This window comes from Schistocerca gregaria, chromosome 1 (genome assembly GCF_023897955.1).
Source record: "Schistocerca gregaria isolate iqSchGreg1 chromosome 1, iqSchGreg1.2, whole genome shotgun sequence".
Taxonomy (NCBI): domain Eukaryota; kingdom Metazoa; phylum Arthropoda; class Insecta; order Orthoptera; family Acrididae; genus Schistocerca; species Schistocerca gregaria.
In genome coordinates, this window is record NC_064920.1 from 700,249,114 (window position 1) to 700,266,475 (window position 17,362).

The 17,362-nt window shown below is 38.4% G+C and overlaps 1 protein-coding gene across 11 annotated transcripts in view; it reads left to right on the forward strand.

Annotated features, from left to right (window-relative positions):
* LOC126365377 (carnitine O-palmitoyltransferase 1, liver isoform) overlaps positions 1–17,362 on the forward strand; it is a 234,911-nt gene that overhangs the window by 184,274 nt on the left and 33,275 nt on the right. For 4 of the 11 annotated variants that reach the window (XM_050008139.1, XM_050008138.1, XM_050008141.1 and 1 more), the window contains 3 exons: positions 4,680–4,787; positions 4,986–5,011; positions 14,927–15,004. In XM_050008139.1, coding sequence (XP_049864096.1) covers positions 4,680–4,787; positions 4,986–5,011; positions 14,927–15,004 — 212 coding nt within the window. Of the gene's footprint in view, positions 1–4,679; positions 4,788–4,985; positions 5,012–14,926; positions 15,005–15,762; positions 15,826–17,362 lie in introns of all 11 variants that reach the window. The other 7 variants (XM_050008145.1, XM_050008144.1, XM_050008146.1 and 4 more) reach the window with 2 other exon arrangements.

A 17,362-nucleotide genomic window follows, 5' to 3' on the forward strand; every position in this document is an offset into this window, starting at 1 on the left:
CAGACAACTCACAAATAGAGCTCTCAAGGATGTTTTCCCCCAATTGTACGCTCCTTCCCCTAACCAAGCTACTTTAAATATGGAAACGGTGATAACCTCTTAGATCACTTTGAACAAGAGAATGGTATTATCCAAGACAGTGTTTTAAGTGTGACTGTATTCTTTGTTTCTGGACAACTTCTCTATATTTTTTTCCTTGTAAAGCCTAGCAATGGCAACTCATCAGCTGCAGGTCACGATCAAGAGTTTGGAGGAATAGACAGAGAAGAGAGATTTTAATTTATCAACCATGTAGACTGTGTCTGAGTCTTTCTTGACTGTTCACATTTCTTTTGTAACTCACTTGATTTGAGGATGTAGGGCTTAATTCTCAATTTAAAGAAACAGTGAGGTTTCTGTGGCCCTCACATTTAGTTATAAGCTTACTTGGTTACCATATAATAGGGACTTGAAAGCTTGCTACCTAAAATCCCTGTATAGTTTAAAACACACTGCTGAAAAAAAAATAATAATAATTCTGCACCTGGAAAGACTATGTCGATTTTGATGTGATGACAGCATATGCCACCGGTAGGGTAGTAGATGTACTGAGAATGGTTTTAACATCATCTACCAACAGATAGCATAGTGGCCTGGTTGCCAGAACGCTATCTATGTCTACCTTGTAATAGGGCATGCTTTCAGCCAGAAGGCTCAGTGTGGTGAAAACATGTGAAGCAAGCAGGCAACCATACAACGAAGGCACTCTCATGCTTCCTGAATGTCCATGCAGTACAGACACACGCCACGTACATCAAATTGTAAGGGCAGCAGTGGTAGCAGTAACAGCTGCCAGAGCACAGATAAGAGGGCCTGTGAGCCCAGACATGTCACACTAACTGTTGTGAACCAGTTATTAGAGTGGGACTAAGAGCGCACACATCTCTAGCCCATCTTCCACTCATGTCAAAGCATCAACCTCTGTGGCTTAACTGGTGCTGTCAGAGGATCACTTGCAAGATGGAATGGCACACGGTGGTCTTCAGCGATGAAAGCAGGTTCTGCCAACACTCAAGTGACCATTGTTTGCATGTACAAGGAATACCCAAAAAAAAAGGAAAAAGAAAACACAGAATACCATTGTCATGGGTGGAGCTTGTGTAGAATGCATTTCTGCCACTAGAAACATGCCGCAACTCATTGCTAGTTCAGTGGCGCCTGTGCTGTCGACCTCACTTGTTCTGTTCATCTGCAGTGATTGTTTTTGCTAGTGCTGTTTTTGTTCTTGTTTTGTTTTTTATGATGGTAAGTTTAAGTGAACAGCATGCAGCTGTGAAATTTTGTTTTCTACTCTGTAAAAATGCTGCTGAAAGTGTTTTAATGTTGGAAACAGCTTACCAAGATGATGCTACGTGGAAAACTCAAGTGTACGAGTGGTTGCTGTATTTAGAAATGGCGACTTGTCGATTGATGACAAACTTCATTCTGGACGCCCATCAACTGCGCAAATGGACAAAAATATTGAAAAAAATTGAGAGCTTGTGCTCGCAGATCACCTGATCAACTGTTAGAGATTAGTGGCTACTTGGAGCTCAGTTCAGCAAATTTTAACAGAAGATTTGGGAATGAAATGGGTAGTTGCCAAGTTTGTTCCTCAGGTTCTGACTGTCAATCAAAAGGAAAGCTGAGTTGAAACATTGTGTTTTGAAACACCTTGAAACTGATCCAGATTTTCTATCAAAGGTCGTTCATTACTGGTGATGAGTCATGGTGCTGTGGTTATGAGCCAGAAACAAAGCAACAGTCAAGCCATTGCAACATGTCCTCTCCACTATACTGTGTCCAAAAAAATGTCTTGAAGTCAAATCAAACATCAAGACAATGCTGATTTTTCTTTTTTGATGCCAAGGGCTTAGTTCATTCAGTGTTTGTTCCCCTAGGTCATACCAGCAATCAAACCTTTTATTTGGCAGTTTTAATAAGATTGTGCAACAGTGTTCATTACAAATGGCCTGGTGCCAGACAGGAGACTTGTTTTTCCACCACGACAATACATCTGCACACAGCCATCTCTGTTAGTTTTCGGCCAAAAATGACATAGTTCACCTGTTCCACGCACCTTACTCATCTGACCTGGTTCCGTGTGATTTTTCTTATTTCCACACATGAAAAGGGGTATTAAAGGACGCCGATTTGATAACACTGAAAAAGTCAAGTAAAGAGTGAGGGAGAAGCTTTCAGCCATTTCTGAACATGACTGCAAGAAATATGTCAAACAGTGGAAGTGCAGGTTGGACGAATGTATTAGCTGTAATGCAGAGTATTTTGAAGGGGATAAGGTTGTTTTGTAAATAATTTGAAAATATATAGTTTTTTTCGGTACACCCTCATAGACCTGGTGAGTGCTGCTTGTAGAGTGCATTCATCCAAGACAACATTGGCCCTATCTGCAGTCCTTATAGTCTTGGGTGCGGTAACTTACAACTCTTCATGTTTGGTGTTTCTGGAGGGTACACTGATCAGTGCTCAGTATGTGCAGAATGTTGTTAGGCCCATTCTTTTGCTGTTCTTCAATAGGAAGATCATGTGTTGTTCCAAAAGGATAATAGTTGCCCACACACTGTGCGTGAAACTCAATGTGCTCTGCAAGATGTACAGCAACTTCCCTGGTGAGCACAATCTCTGGACTAGTCTCCAGTTGAGTAGGTGTGAGATATGGTAGGATGAGGAGTGACTTGTGTGACTCATGAACAAACAACTCTTACAGAACTATGTGTACATGTTGAGCAGGTGTGGCATAACTACCCCAGGATGATATTCATTATCAGTATGATCGACTGAATGCCAGTGTCAGTTCCTGCATTGCATGTGTAAATGCTACAGCACACACTGATATGGGTGTTTCAGCAAGGGTTTATACCTGGTACCTCAGAGCCCCTTGTGCTATTGACCTGTAAATGTAATCATTTCATGTACTCCATCTGCACTGTTGCAACAAAACTGAGTGAATTGGAAAGCTCTACAATGGTGTACTAATTTTTTTTCAGCAGTGTAGATTAGCCATAGTTCATGGAGAGCTACTACCCTATTTCATAGGGAGCAGACCGCACTTTATTGCTCCAGTTTTACAGAGCCTTTGTGCAAATTCAGCTTGATTATGCATGCAATTTGTATGGTTCTGTAAGACCTTCTTGTATAAAACTGGTGGATATGGTGCACCATGAAAAAATTAAGTTGGACATTGGTGCCTTTAGAAACAGCCCCATACAAAGTCTCTGTGATGAGGCTACTGAGCCGCCACTTCATATCAGATGGCAACTCCTCATGGAATGATAAGCAAAATCAATCATTGATTGGCGGCTCCATGGAGTGTTGTGCGCAGAACGACCATATATGTTAAATTAAAAGGAAGGTCAGCGTTGGCCGTAATATTGATGTTTTATTGATATCAGAATCGATTTTTGATCACATAGTGATCATCTTCAGTGCTGTGGTGTACAAATTAAACTCAGACACTGGTATCAATTTATCAATAGCCAAAACTGAGAAGCGATCACAATGAGTTATTGTGATCGCTTCTCAGTTTTGGCTATTGATAACTTGATACCAGTGTCTGAGTTTAATTTGTACACCACAGCACTGAAGATGATCACTATGTTATCGAAAATCGAATCTGATATCAATAAAACATCAATATTACGGCCAGTGCTGACCTTCCTTTTAATTTAAAAGCAATCATGTAATCATCAAACTTTGCTGCACCTACTGTATCGCATTCTACGTGGGCATGACTAACAAGCTGTCTGCTTACATGAATGGCCATCATCAAACTGGCCAAGAGACAGCTGGACAACCCAGTTGCTGAACATGCCACCCAACACAATGTGCTTCACTTTAATGACTGCTTCACAGCATGTGCCATTTGGATTCTTCCTACCAGCACCAGCTCTTCTGAATTGCGCAACATATTCTTTGTTATTGTAACCCCTCTGGCCTCAGCCTCCATTAGATCCTGTTCTCCACCAGCCTATATGCTTCTTTGCCCCCCACCCCCCACCCCTCCTCTTTCCCTATGCTGCCACTAGCAGCCCTATCTGACCCCCAACATCCTTGCACACTTCCACTGGAAACATTAGCATCTTCCCCCCATTCCTCTCCCTCTTCCTGCCCCCATGCCACCACTTCCTTTTGCACATCACCTACCCCAACAGATTGCTGCTTATGTCAGGCACACTCGCAGTCAGCCTGCTAGTGGCCAGAGACAGTAGCCATGTGTGTGTAAGTTGTTGTGTGAATGTGTGAGAGTTCTACTTCTGACGAAAGATTTGTGAGGTAACAAGCATATTAAAAACTAGTAACTTACAACTGTGTAGTTGGAAATATGTTTCTTACTGATTAAAATAAAGGCATACAATTCAGTAGTCCTACAGATTTTGTGTATCCCTGCATATTTATTCTGTACATTGTGTGCTGTAGATATTCAAGCTGTTGAGTCTCTGATGTTTTGGGTGGAAGTACACCAAACCATATTTTTGCATGACGAGAACTGTTGTCTTGAAAAAATATTTACATATAGGTATGGGAAAGTTAGTGTAATTAAAGCTATTCAGATTTATCATTGCTATCTAATGTTTCTAAGAAACTTTGATGAGAGTAACAAAAATAATTAAAAACTATGATGATGTTTTAATCTCTTGCAGAAAGATCCTAGCAAACTAGACAAATTTGGGCACATACTACTTCACGGAAAAGGCTATGATCGCTGGTTCGATAAGTCTTTTACCCTTTGTGTTGGATCTAATGGTCGTGTAAGTGTTATTACTTGTTTAGTACGTTTATTATTAGTAATTTTGGTTTAAATGTGTGTGTAATATTCTTAATAATGCAAATAGTAGAAATTTTCTGAACTGTATTTACGATTTCATACATGTAGTATTTCAAATGTGAATGTAATATATGTGTGTGATGTGTACATCCATTACATGTTGTTTGCTTTTCTCTTTCAGATTGGTTTCAATGCAGAACATTCTTGGTGAGTAGTATGAACAAAGAGTCCAATTTTCTTGATACTTTTTAAATCTGTGTACTGCTATTTTACAATAACAATAGTAATAATAATAATAGTAATAATATATCAACGCAATACAGCTACATCCAAACGTATATATACGACTACAGAAATCTGTAAATATTGATACATGTTCAATTACCCGAAAGTTCCTAAATGCAATGTAACACATATCGTTAACAGTTAAAAGGAAGTCACGCTTGATCAAGGTCTGCGTCACTTTCCATTTTTAACCAGAGATAATGTCTGAGAAAGGAGAGAAATAATAATAATAATAATAATAATAATAATAATAATAATAATGATGATGATGATGATGATGATGATGATGATGATGATATAAAGTTTACAAGCATTCCTCAAAAGTGATTGGAGCAGTGTTGCAAAGCAGTTTGGAACTTGATTCCCTCTCCAGTTTTTCTGATTTCTCTAAATCAATTAAAGCAAATGCTGGGATAGTGCCTTTGAAATATACAAGCTCAGTTTTCTTCTCCATCCTAGTCCGGTATGAATTTGTGATTCATCTTTAATGATCTGTTCATCAATGTGTATGTTAAACAATTATCTTTCTCCCTTCCTTTTATAAATGAAGAGTACAACAATATAAAGATGAATTATTATATCCAAAGCTAGTTAAAGCTTAAATAAAAAATTATCTGTTAAACTTGTATTTTGACACCAGACTTGCCCACTGTTTACTAAACGGTGGGTTTTTCTGAGTTATTCATCTCAAATTTTTGGAACTGTTTAAGATATATTTCTCTCTGACCCTGATGTATTGTAAGAAAGTCCTCACTAAAGGATGTATAGTTTTCTTCCAAAGCGTTGTTAGAGAGATATCGGTATCAGTATCACATTTTCAGATGGAACTATGGTAATTCCTACTGTTAAAATTGTGTATATGAAAGAGATGAATTGAGTCTTTTTCTCTTTAAAATTCAAAACGTAGTTTAGGAGTGATCACAATATTTAGAACTTAATATTTATATGTTTTGGACATCAAACGTATTGCTGTATTATGCCAATATTAGTGACCTCACACCCAAATAAGGAAATAAGTCATGTCAGATAAGGTAGAGAATCCCCTCTGACTGAAGCAGGGTGAGGTTATTGGAGTTTATCTAATTGGTTCTTGGTTCATTGAAGAAACATTAATAGGCAGCAGATTTGCACAATTTCTTTGTGAAGTGCTACTGCTCTTCTAGATGAAGTACCCCTTGAAGCATGTAAATAACTGGTAGCAGCAGGATGGTTGTCCAGCTCGTCACTCACTTGTGGGTAGGAAGGTGCTCACCTGCTCTTTCATTGTTGTTGAATGGGAAGTGAAGATGGAATCGGTTGGCCTGCATGTTCACTTGGTTTGATTCCACAGGAATTTTTATCTCTGCATTAGCCTCAAATATTAAGTCTTCACAGAAGTTATGAGGATCCAAGATATTTTTAAACTTTGCATTGTTGCAGCATATGCAGTGCTATCAAAGGAATCTCTTTACTTTGTCTAGAAATCTCAGCACCAGTAACTTCAAATGTTTATAGCAGTAGAAGATGGGCATTTTGAAAACTTTGGCATACATGGAATTTTATGAACACTTTATTTTGTGAATTTCATTCCACTGCTGTTCCTGATGTTGTACTTATAAGTTTGTGAATAAAATCTTCGCAGGCCTCTAGTTGCGTCACAATCCTTATATATCCTTGGTTCTAACTGTGACGTTACTGGTGGTCAGTTCAACATCATATGAGACAATACCACTGTTCTTCAACTACCAAACACATTTAATCCTTGCTGTGCTCAGTTGCAAACTGCCATTTCTAGTGATGATGATAACAGATATTTTAATCAGTGTAGCTTCTTTCACTGTACTATCCCAGAAACCATTAGCCTTTGCTGATGGCAGAGAGTTTTTGATCCCCAGACTTTGCACTAGTGTCCTGGTTTAAATACTAGACCTCTCCACAATGTCTCATGAAGTGAGGGCGTGAGAGACGGTGGTACATCTGTCAGATGGGAATAATAAGCTCTGTGGTCCCTTGGTGCTCTTTGAGAAGAGTAGCCTGTGTGCCGGCTTTACCCTCTCCTTTCTCTCATCATCTCTAACACAAACATTGCTCTGCACTATGCACACACATTACAGTCACCTAGACTTAACAGACACACCTATGCACACAGTTCTCATACTCTGTGAAGGAAAGGTGCCTGTGGGTGCGAAGTACAAGGAAAACCTTTAGATTTCGGTAGCTTTAACTGCTCTTCAGGGTCTTCCAGCCATTGGTGTTATACAACTTTTGTTATTAGTCTTTGTGATAAAATAGGTTTCGGTGACTGCAATTTTGTGTCAATTTTCCAATGAGCATTCAGCTAATTCTGATTTCTCCAAATCGTGTATTCATAGGCACCTCTTTCGTGCACGCTGTCTGCCTCACATAATGTTATCTGCACTCAAAATGTATTTTCTGTAAATGCCAATTGTGAGGCCAAAAGTTTCTAAAAGATATTTTCTGTAAATGCCAGTTGTGAGGCCTACAATTTCTTTCACAACTGGATGAATGACTTGATGTTATGTATCTTCAGGAGCCACCTAATCTTCCCTGCCACTGAACCTCAGAAAGGCAAAAATGCAACTTTTTACACTCCTCCTCTTCAGTGTCCCAGTTGCTGATAGATCTTGAAATTGCTTTCAATATTTGTTTGTTGATGTAGCCGTGCATCTGCCAAGTTTTAAACATCAGACATGGCTTCTGCTCAATGAACCAAGATCCTTACAATGATGCACTTCTGGAATGAGCAGTGACAGCTGTAAATATGCAGAAGCCAGTTTGTATGAGATAGTTTCCTGTACACACTAGCTGAGAACACATGTTAGGTTTCTGTCACACAAAAATGTCAACCTACACTGTAAAATACACAAAATTGCATTCAGTGACACTTTAATCATCACAAAGGCTAATTTTTCTGGGGTAGCATAATTGAAGGATCTATAAAGAGCAAAAATCTGAAAACATCATTAATAAAGATGGCAGTTTGCAACTGAGCACACTGTGAAATCCAATCACCATGAGATTGGATTGGGAGCAGTAAATGTAGGACAGAAACAGATTGAGTGCCAGTGTGTCATAGCCAGTACCATAACAATTCAAGGATGAGGGCAGCAACTACACACCAGTCAATTACCACTTGACCATGTTTAGGATCACTCAAACAGTAGTCTGTGTCTAAATAAATGCTTGACACAGCAGGAAGCCAGAGAGGATTTTGTTGAGTCACATCACCTCAAGACCGATATCCAGTGTAGGTGTGTATCAAATTAAATTCCTATTGTGTAAAGGTTTTTAACTTCTGCTACCAATCACAAAAATTGTTAACTAATGTATTATTTAATTACTCTGCAACATGTTTCGAGGGTATACCTTATCATTAGGCTATATGGTATTACAAAAATAATTTCACAATAGGTTCATGCAGATGTTAAAGTCTTTCCATAATTGCTCTGGTTATCCTGTGGAAGAAGAGAACAATTAGTAAGAGGCGATGTCACTTTGTAAGCTGGAATCATGTTTGCATGAATATGTTTTGTAATTAGCTGTTGATAATATTTGCATTGCAAATGCAAAGTTGCTCAATGTGTTTGCTAGGTGCTCATTGTGTGCCTGCCAGCTCATATTTTTATCCAATAATTTGACTAAATCAAGTTCTTCTATATCTCAGTTGTGAACAATCTTAATCTGCTCACATTTTGTCTGTCTGGTTTGGAATTGCATCATGTGATTCTTAGATATGTTTATATGCAACCCATTTAGCTGATGTTTCCGGAATCCATGTTGATTCCTACAGAGTAGATTCTGGGTTTCCAAAAACGACATGATACTCGAGCAAAAAACATGTTCTAAAATTCTACAACAGATCGACATCAGAGATATAGGTCTATAGTTTTGCGCATCTGCTCGACGACCCTTCTTGAAAACTGGGACTACCTGTGCGCTTTGCCAATCATTTGGAACCTTCCGTTCCTCTAGAGACTTGCTGTTAGAAGGGGGCACAAGTGATTTGTGTGTGTGTGTGTGTGTGTGTGTGTGTGTGTGTGTGTGAGAGAGAGAGAGAGAGAGAGAGAGAGAGAGAGAGAGACCAAACGTTGTTGGAGAAAAACTTCAGCAGTTCTTGTTTCACTTATTGTATTCCTGTGATTATGAAAGTCGGCATATATTTTTTGTCACATTGTTATGTTTTTCACGTTCCACAAATTTTATCTCATCTGTTAATCACAAGGAACCTTTTCACCAATGATACTAGTCACTGCTATTTTGACAGATATGGAAGATTAGGTACAAAGCAACCAATAATGTTTTACAGTAACACGGTTTAATACGCATAAAACAGAAACTACTTCATAAGATTACATTTCATGTAGGGGATATCAAGGGGGAACACCTTGTAAGTTTCATAAGACTTCCTGTAGGACAGAGAGAGAATTTAATATCTGTCTCCAATCATGGTGTAATGAATACATTGATCTCCAGATTTCAGCATTTGCAGCTGAGTTGGTGCCATCATCACAGCTTCCCTAGCTGTTTTCCTCTGTTGTGTCAAATGCATATCCCAATTGCCTAATATCTGGACTCCAACCAGTCTGTGAATTAAAGATAGGCCACATGCCACTTTTGTTATATTGAATATTTCCTGCTGATGAGATTGATTTAGTGTTGAGTGTCTGCTCCCAAGGTGTTACTGATATTGGAGTGATATTATTTCCAACTTGAGCTGCCTACATTGAGTATCAACTTCAACACTTTATTTATTCGAAAGTGTGTACCTTTATTCTGCAAATTACCTTACACTCTAATCTCTTATCACCACATTTATTGCATAGTCCAAGAAGTTTTGCACCAACACCACTAACAGAGCATAGTAGACAAATTAATTTTGTTATAAGAATTGATATACACTGAAAACCACATTTCTTAATATACTACGAGTACTTGAAAAGTATGGTTAGAAGGAAACAGCGAATGTTATGAAAGACTGTCTTGCACACAGTTTTTCCAGTCCACATTTTGGTCGTGTCTCAAAAAGTCACAAGCTCAAATTCGCACTCTACTAACTTGAGATGATCACTACAAAAAATATCAGCTGTTGAAGTATTGTGGGAACAGCAGATTACAGAAGTCTGGAGATTATCAGATTCATTGAGAACTCTTGAAAGATCACAATTATTACATTTTCAAATGTACATTTTGTTTCATGTGTATTTTGTACTGATTCATAATTTTACCTGGTAGCGTTATTTCAGTGACATATGAGGGCTGCCCCAGAAGTACCCAAACTAACAAGGTTTGGAAAAAGACAATTTTATTTCTCTGGAAAGTCTCCTTTCAGCTCAATACACTTTTCCCATTGATTGTCAATAGCTTCAATACCCTTTTTATAGTGAGAACTGTTGGCCTTCGCAAAATAGTTATCAATTGCAGACTCCACTTCATGATTGTCGGTAACTCTTTTTACCACGAAGCCAATTTGTCAAGTTTGGAAACAGAAAGTAATTGGAGGGAGCTAGAATGAGGAATGGGTGCATGAGAAGACAATCTGAAATATAACTCATTGATTTTGACATGACGATTGTGTATATGTTAACTGGTGCATTGTCATGATGAAACAAAACTTCATTTTTTGCTAAACACAGCTGTTTTAGTATCATTTCAACACAAAAATACTGAAATAAGTCTGTATAATGCTCACCATTCATTACTTTTCTTTTTTGAAGATTTTCAGTGAAAATTATATGACGTGTATCCCAAAAAACTGATGCCATGAATAGCCTGCAGATAAAACTGTCTGTGCCTTCTTTGGAGCCACCTCTCTTTACATTACACTGTTTTTACTGTATCTTTATCTTGTGTGTGAAGTGGTAGGCCCATGTTTCATCCATGGCTATGAACTGGTGCAAAAACGCAAATTTTATTGCTGTGAAACACTCTAGTAAAAAATCCTAACAACACTGTTTTAGTTCCATTGTGAGTAAACACAGTACCAATTTTGTGCACAGCTTGATTTGATTTGGACAGGGAATCTAAAACAGCTTAGGTCCAACCCACCACTGCCTGCACTGAAACCAAGTTTATTGTGCAGTATCACTCCCTGTATATCTAGTAAAGCCAAACAATGCCCTTAAATAGGGCAAGGAGTCCCGTTAGCAGGTTTTTGTTAGACACAACTTCTTAATGTCTAGTTGTCCTGAAAATTCTGTATCTTTTGCTCTCCATTGCCATACATTCGAAGATTAGGTGTGATGCAGTTTCTTCACCCTCATCACAGATCCCACATTTAGGGTCTTCTTCCATTATACCCATTGTGTGTAGGTGTTTTTTGAAATTCCCATAGCTGGTCATCGGTCCAGTCATGAGTTTTGTCTCTTTCCTGTTCAATCCCAGAATTACAGAGTTTCTTTTAAAACATGGATTGGGCATCAATACCTTACCATGCTTTTGTTTATGGACCTTGGTTCAATATTCTACATGCTATTTCCTGAGCCAGTTCCGTAGTTATAGTTTGATCATAGTGTTGGTGATTGTCAGGACACATTCCGGTCCAAAAATGGAGTTGTTGCCCCCATCCTGGCCAATCTGTCAGCTTGTTCATTGCCACAGATCTCTGAGTGTCCAGGGACCCACACAAGGTGTACCCTATTGCTTCCCCGTAGTTCCACCAGAGCCCTGTGGCATTCTGCAACAATCTTAGATCTTGTTGCAGGAGCTGCCAATGATTTCAGGGCTGCCTGGCTGGCTGAATAGATGTAAATGTTACGGTCATTGTAGCACCTATGCATATTCCCCTCCACACATGCCTTGATTGCAGTAATTTCAGATTGGAAAAGAGTCCAGTTTTCCTAGAGAGATGATGCCCTCCAGTCTTGGCTGAGCTCCGTATACCCCTGCCCCAATGCCTTGGTCTGATTTTGACCGATCGGTGAACCAAACAAAGTCCCCCGTATGGTGCTGAACTGTTTCTTCCCACTGCTCACTGCTTCCAATTATTATATTGTAAGGCTTGTTGAAGCAGTTGGGAGTTATTATATAGTCAGCAAGCATTTCCTCAGCCATTACTGTGTTTACCTCACTCACTATGTTAGTGTGTGTGTCTGGATATCCTGATGAAATCCAGTTTTTTCCAGTTTTAAGTATGTTGTATGCCCCAGCTGCTGCCTCCATCTTGACCCAAAGGTGTAGTGGAGGCATATCCAGCATGGCTTCCAGCCCAGCAGTTGGTGTGCTGCTAATTCCGACTGTTATGGCTAAGCAGGCCAGTCTCCGCACCTTAGCAAGCCCCTTAGCTGCAACCTGCAGTTCTACCTTCTTCCACCACACTATGGCCCCCTTAGGAAATCCTAGGTCTAACCACTGTGGTGTATACCCAGTGCATAGCTTTGGGGCTTAGTACCCAGATTTTATCACAAGCCCTTCAGGTACTCACTAGAGTACTTTTTGCCTTGGAGCCGGACAAGCACACAATATTGTTGATATTCCTATCTGGACTTTCCATTGCAAATATGAAATAAAGCATAACAAAATTATTGATATATTCTGATATTAGAATGCTTAGTCACGGGCAGGCTTCACTGCCATCACGCAATGATAGACGATGACAGAGTGCACATATTGATACCACAGTTAGGTACACAGTGCTACGATCAAGTCTGAAAGAGAGAACTGAACCAGGAGAGCAGATAAAGATGACAAAGAAGGGATACCTGTGAATCTTAGCAGACAGCTGGCACCATTGGTTTGTAGTCATAGCACAAGATACTTGAGCTTGCTGAGCAAATGAAATGGTATTTTTATGCGAATGACATTACTGTTGGAAAGTGATAAATAAATGTTGTAAGACATGTCTCTGATGGCGACAAAGCTGCAGCTGCTTGTCTGCCTCAAAGTCCAAACTGAACAGGCAGGACATGGTGATGGCCAGACCTTTTATGGGTTAGTTGACACCGTACTCCTGAAAGCCTTTGACTTCAAAAAATAGAGCCATTGTCAACTGCATGAGAGGGCAAGAGCTGAAGCATACCTGCTGAGACTGGGAGCTGATAACATCAATTTGCCGACGGAGGTTTCGTTTTCTGGCTCAATTCCAACCATTGGGAAGGCAGATCCTGCTGTTTTTCTAGGCCATTACAAGGAGGAAGAACAAATGTTTAAAACTTAAGTAGTTTTGAAAAGTTTCCATCATTTTGCATACATTATTAACTCCTCTCAAAATGACAACAGCCAAAACTTTCTTCTAGAATTTGAGTCCTTAGTATATTAGGAATCATTATCATGAAGGCACTTTTCTCTTGGAAATTTTATTAGTGGTTTAAATTGTGATTGAATTTTCAAGTAACTTCAAATAAAATGGATAGGGAAATTATAGGTACTCCAGTGGATTAGCTTAGCTACCAAAGGATGCTGAATCTGTCATGTGACTAATTGCTTATTAATCATTACTTGACTCTCTTTGTTTATGGCCTTGTGTGGTCACCCAAGCACGTCTTACAACATGGTGATCCTGAGGTGGTCCATGGTGTTACATGTTCACATTTTTTGAGAAGTAAAGAATTTTAGGATATAGTTATCCCCATAAGGATGAACAGTGTATACTGGTACAGCAGTGAAAGGTTGGTTGTCTCCATGATGTGATTTTCCTTATTAAAAAGAATCGTAGGTCTGACATCATAATCAAACTCCTTTATTTGCCCACTGCCCCACACCGATCAAATGACTGTCGGCTGATCTTGTTGCCATTGCTTTAATGATTTCTTCCTGTTATTCATAACTTTCATCGCGCACACACACACACACACACACACACACACACACACACACACACACACACACACACACACATTTATATAAGACTGTCCAATTTCAATACTGATCATAGAAATCTAATTCTCCATTTTGGTTACTTTCTCATATTACAAGCAGCCTATGCTTTTCTTATGTTTCCTTATATGAATAATTGTTGATGGTATAGAAAAGGAGAAAGTTGGTATTGTGGGTCAGATGTTAGACCTTTCTTCCAGTTTAAATGTTGTTAGTTAAATATATGTAAATATGTGTCATGCAGTATAATCTTAGCATGTATTTCACTTTAAAATAAAGTTACTGTTAGTGCAGCGTTGTATGAAGAGAAACAGGAGTGTGCTGTTCCCTCATTGAAGTATTTCTATGTTTAAAGTTTACATTAACTTGAATTAATGGTGCATTTTGTTTCTGATATTGCACACAATTTTAACATACAGTATGCTGTCACACCAGAAAAGTAATATTTCTTGATTTGTCCACTGCAGAATTCAGTTTTAAATGACTTCGATAGAATTGTCTCCATAACTGTGGACACCCATTTTATAACCGTGGAGGATGTCGAGTGAGACATAGAAAAGAAATTTCACATTGTTTGAAGTTTCAGTTGTCCTTGTTAATGACTGAGTATGTATAATGAGGATGCATAATGGCTCCTGCCTGCTAACATTATTCATTTGAAATATATGTCTGTGTGCATTCCTTATAGTGGCAGGCATGTAAAGACATTTTCTGAGATAGCTTGTTAGATTTACTGTATTCCATTCTCTACTATTCCACATAAGAGCTTGCTGAGCCTCTTCATACATGCTGAGTCAGCTCTGAAGAAGACTTTACAGTTGACTGTTACATGACTATATATAATTTGTATACTGCAGATTCACCAATATGTGGTCACCAGAGAATCCAGTTGAACAGTTGAAGTGGATAACAATACTCTGTTATTTTTAGGTTATGTCCCTCAGTGGGAGTAATGTGGAGTCATTAGTGTGGTTTACAGAAACCTGATGGTGCAACATGTGAAAGGAGTGTGATGGGTTCTTGCAGGGCAGATGCAGCTATCATGTCGCACCTGTGGGAATACGTTGTGGTCGAGGAGGCAGCAGCAGTTGCAGCGAACAACTGGTAAAACACAACTCCAGCAGACCATTCTGTAGGGGTGATTTGTTTTTGAGGTTCAATTTTCTGTTTGGGTAAATCTTGCAAGTTTTCAGTATAAAAGCCTCAGCAATACATGGCCAAAAATTTAACTTATTTGTTAATACTAGCAGAAAAAAGTTATATACACTTACTTGTGTTGTGAATTTTGTTGATCCTGTGCCAGATACTGTGCAAGAGGTGCCAGAGTATTGCATGTGCTACCAGTATAACTAGCACAGAAAGTTTCAGTTCATGCAGTAGTATTTTATTTGTTTTTAAAAACTGGCTGAGGATTTTATACATTATTTTGTGCTAATACAATTATGACTTGTGAAAAATGCATACCTTTGGTTTTGGTTTATTTTTCAGGTTTATGTGCTGTAGCTACTATCTTCTTTTAACATTAATTCCATTCTGTACCACTCTCCTGAGGAGCTTGGTGTGGCCTCTTCGTAGCCCTTTTCTTTGAAGCTTTGTATTTGTTTTAAAATGTGCATGTGTAATGTTTGTATCTTTTTCTAGTATTTTTATTTTATCTGTTTGTGTATTTTCAGAAATAGTATATACAACCCAATAATTTCAATTCTTTCTTATTTCTGCAAATAATCCTTTCTTCTTATTTGCAGTTCTCCAAAACATTTGATTTTTCTTCTTGCTATGCTGAATATATTGGCTTCTATTAATAACCACGCTGTTTCTGTCTTACGTATAAAATGGCTGTGACTCTTTTCATTGGTTGCCAGGGCTGATGCACCAGTCATGGGCCATTTGTGGGAGTTTTCTTTTGCAACTGAACTCGAGTTGGGGTATGGTTTATTTTTTTTTCTTCTGTAACAAATTTCTTAATTCTTGTATTACCCTTGCTTTGCACTAGTGTAGTTCTTCCTTCTGGGCCTCTTCCTTTGCTATGTAGTTCCTGGTTTTATTGAATGTTTACTACATTTTGATGTCAACCTTTTTTCATATATGGTGATATGTGTGTGTTTTTTGTGAAACATATATTAACATTTATGAATCCTATCCAATGTCTCCAAATTTCTTGAAGTAGGAGCTTGATAACAGTTTTAATTTGAGTGACTTTAAATGATAAATATAATGTATTACATATATTGTGTCATCACATTACCTTTAAGATGAGAGAGAGTAACTTTAGATGTACCTCAAGTGATTGTTATATAACATTTAAAATTCATGCTATATATAAATTATCTGCTGAATAATGTTGGGAAATGCAGGGCTCTGTTTGTAGATTTTGCTGTTTTAGGTATTGAAGCCGAAATGTCAGAAAATCTCCCACTGAGATAGGCCAAAGCTTATTGTAGGGACAAAAAAGTCGTAGAATGTGATGACAGCCAGTATGAGTGCCATAACAGTACCTTCCTCCTGCCACTCTGCCTTCCCCCCCCCCCTCCCCCCCCCCCCCATAAAAAACAAAGTTCACAAACACACGCATGCATGCAAACTGCATATAGCTATCACACCATACGAATAAAAGGTACTAGCAGGTAAAAACATAAATTTAAAAAAAATAAACTCTTGTGAAGATGTGAAGTGTATGTAGTGAAAAGTGCACATAGAAATCAAGACTAGGACTTCCTGGACTGTACAGGCCACCAGTATGTAGCCCCATGATGGCACATACGTGAAGGAAGTACCGTACAAAGTTCTAAGTGGAACAAAAACCATCAAAACCTAAAAACCTAGAGTAAGAGGTGCACCAAAAGTGACTTTTACCTTAATGATTAGGGAATTAATACCAAAGACTGTAATGCATAAACATACAGACAATTGAATCATAAAGCTATCATAATTAACCACATAGCTATTACATACATATGCAGTAAGGAACAAAATATGTATTGAAGTACAATGAAGATGTTTCAAAAATAAAAAGGTGTATGGCAATCAAGCAGCCTTTTATTTAGATACAGACACAGACCTTTTACACTTAGATGATGTTGTAATCAATTTAGTAACCTAGAAATGACAGATACGAAAAAAGGAAGTACCTTTCTGTGAGGCCAGATTAAGGTCGAGGAGGCCTAAAAGCCCTGATGAACTCCAGGATCCTGTTAAGTTATAAGTACTTCCATATAATATGTGATGATGACATCTAATAAAATTTTGTAATCACATTTCCCCATAAACAAAGTTTTCATGTCTTATACATATATAAAAGAGAAATGAGCATTGTTTATAGTGCATTCTGCTCATATTTTGATAGTCACACTAATGAAAAGGGAGAAGAAAAAGTGACTGTTAAGAACAAATATTATGTCTACTATTTCTTTTATGTAATAACCCAGTGACACTTTCCATAGGTGCGTGTAAAAACACCTAAAG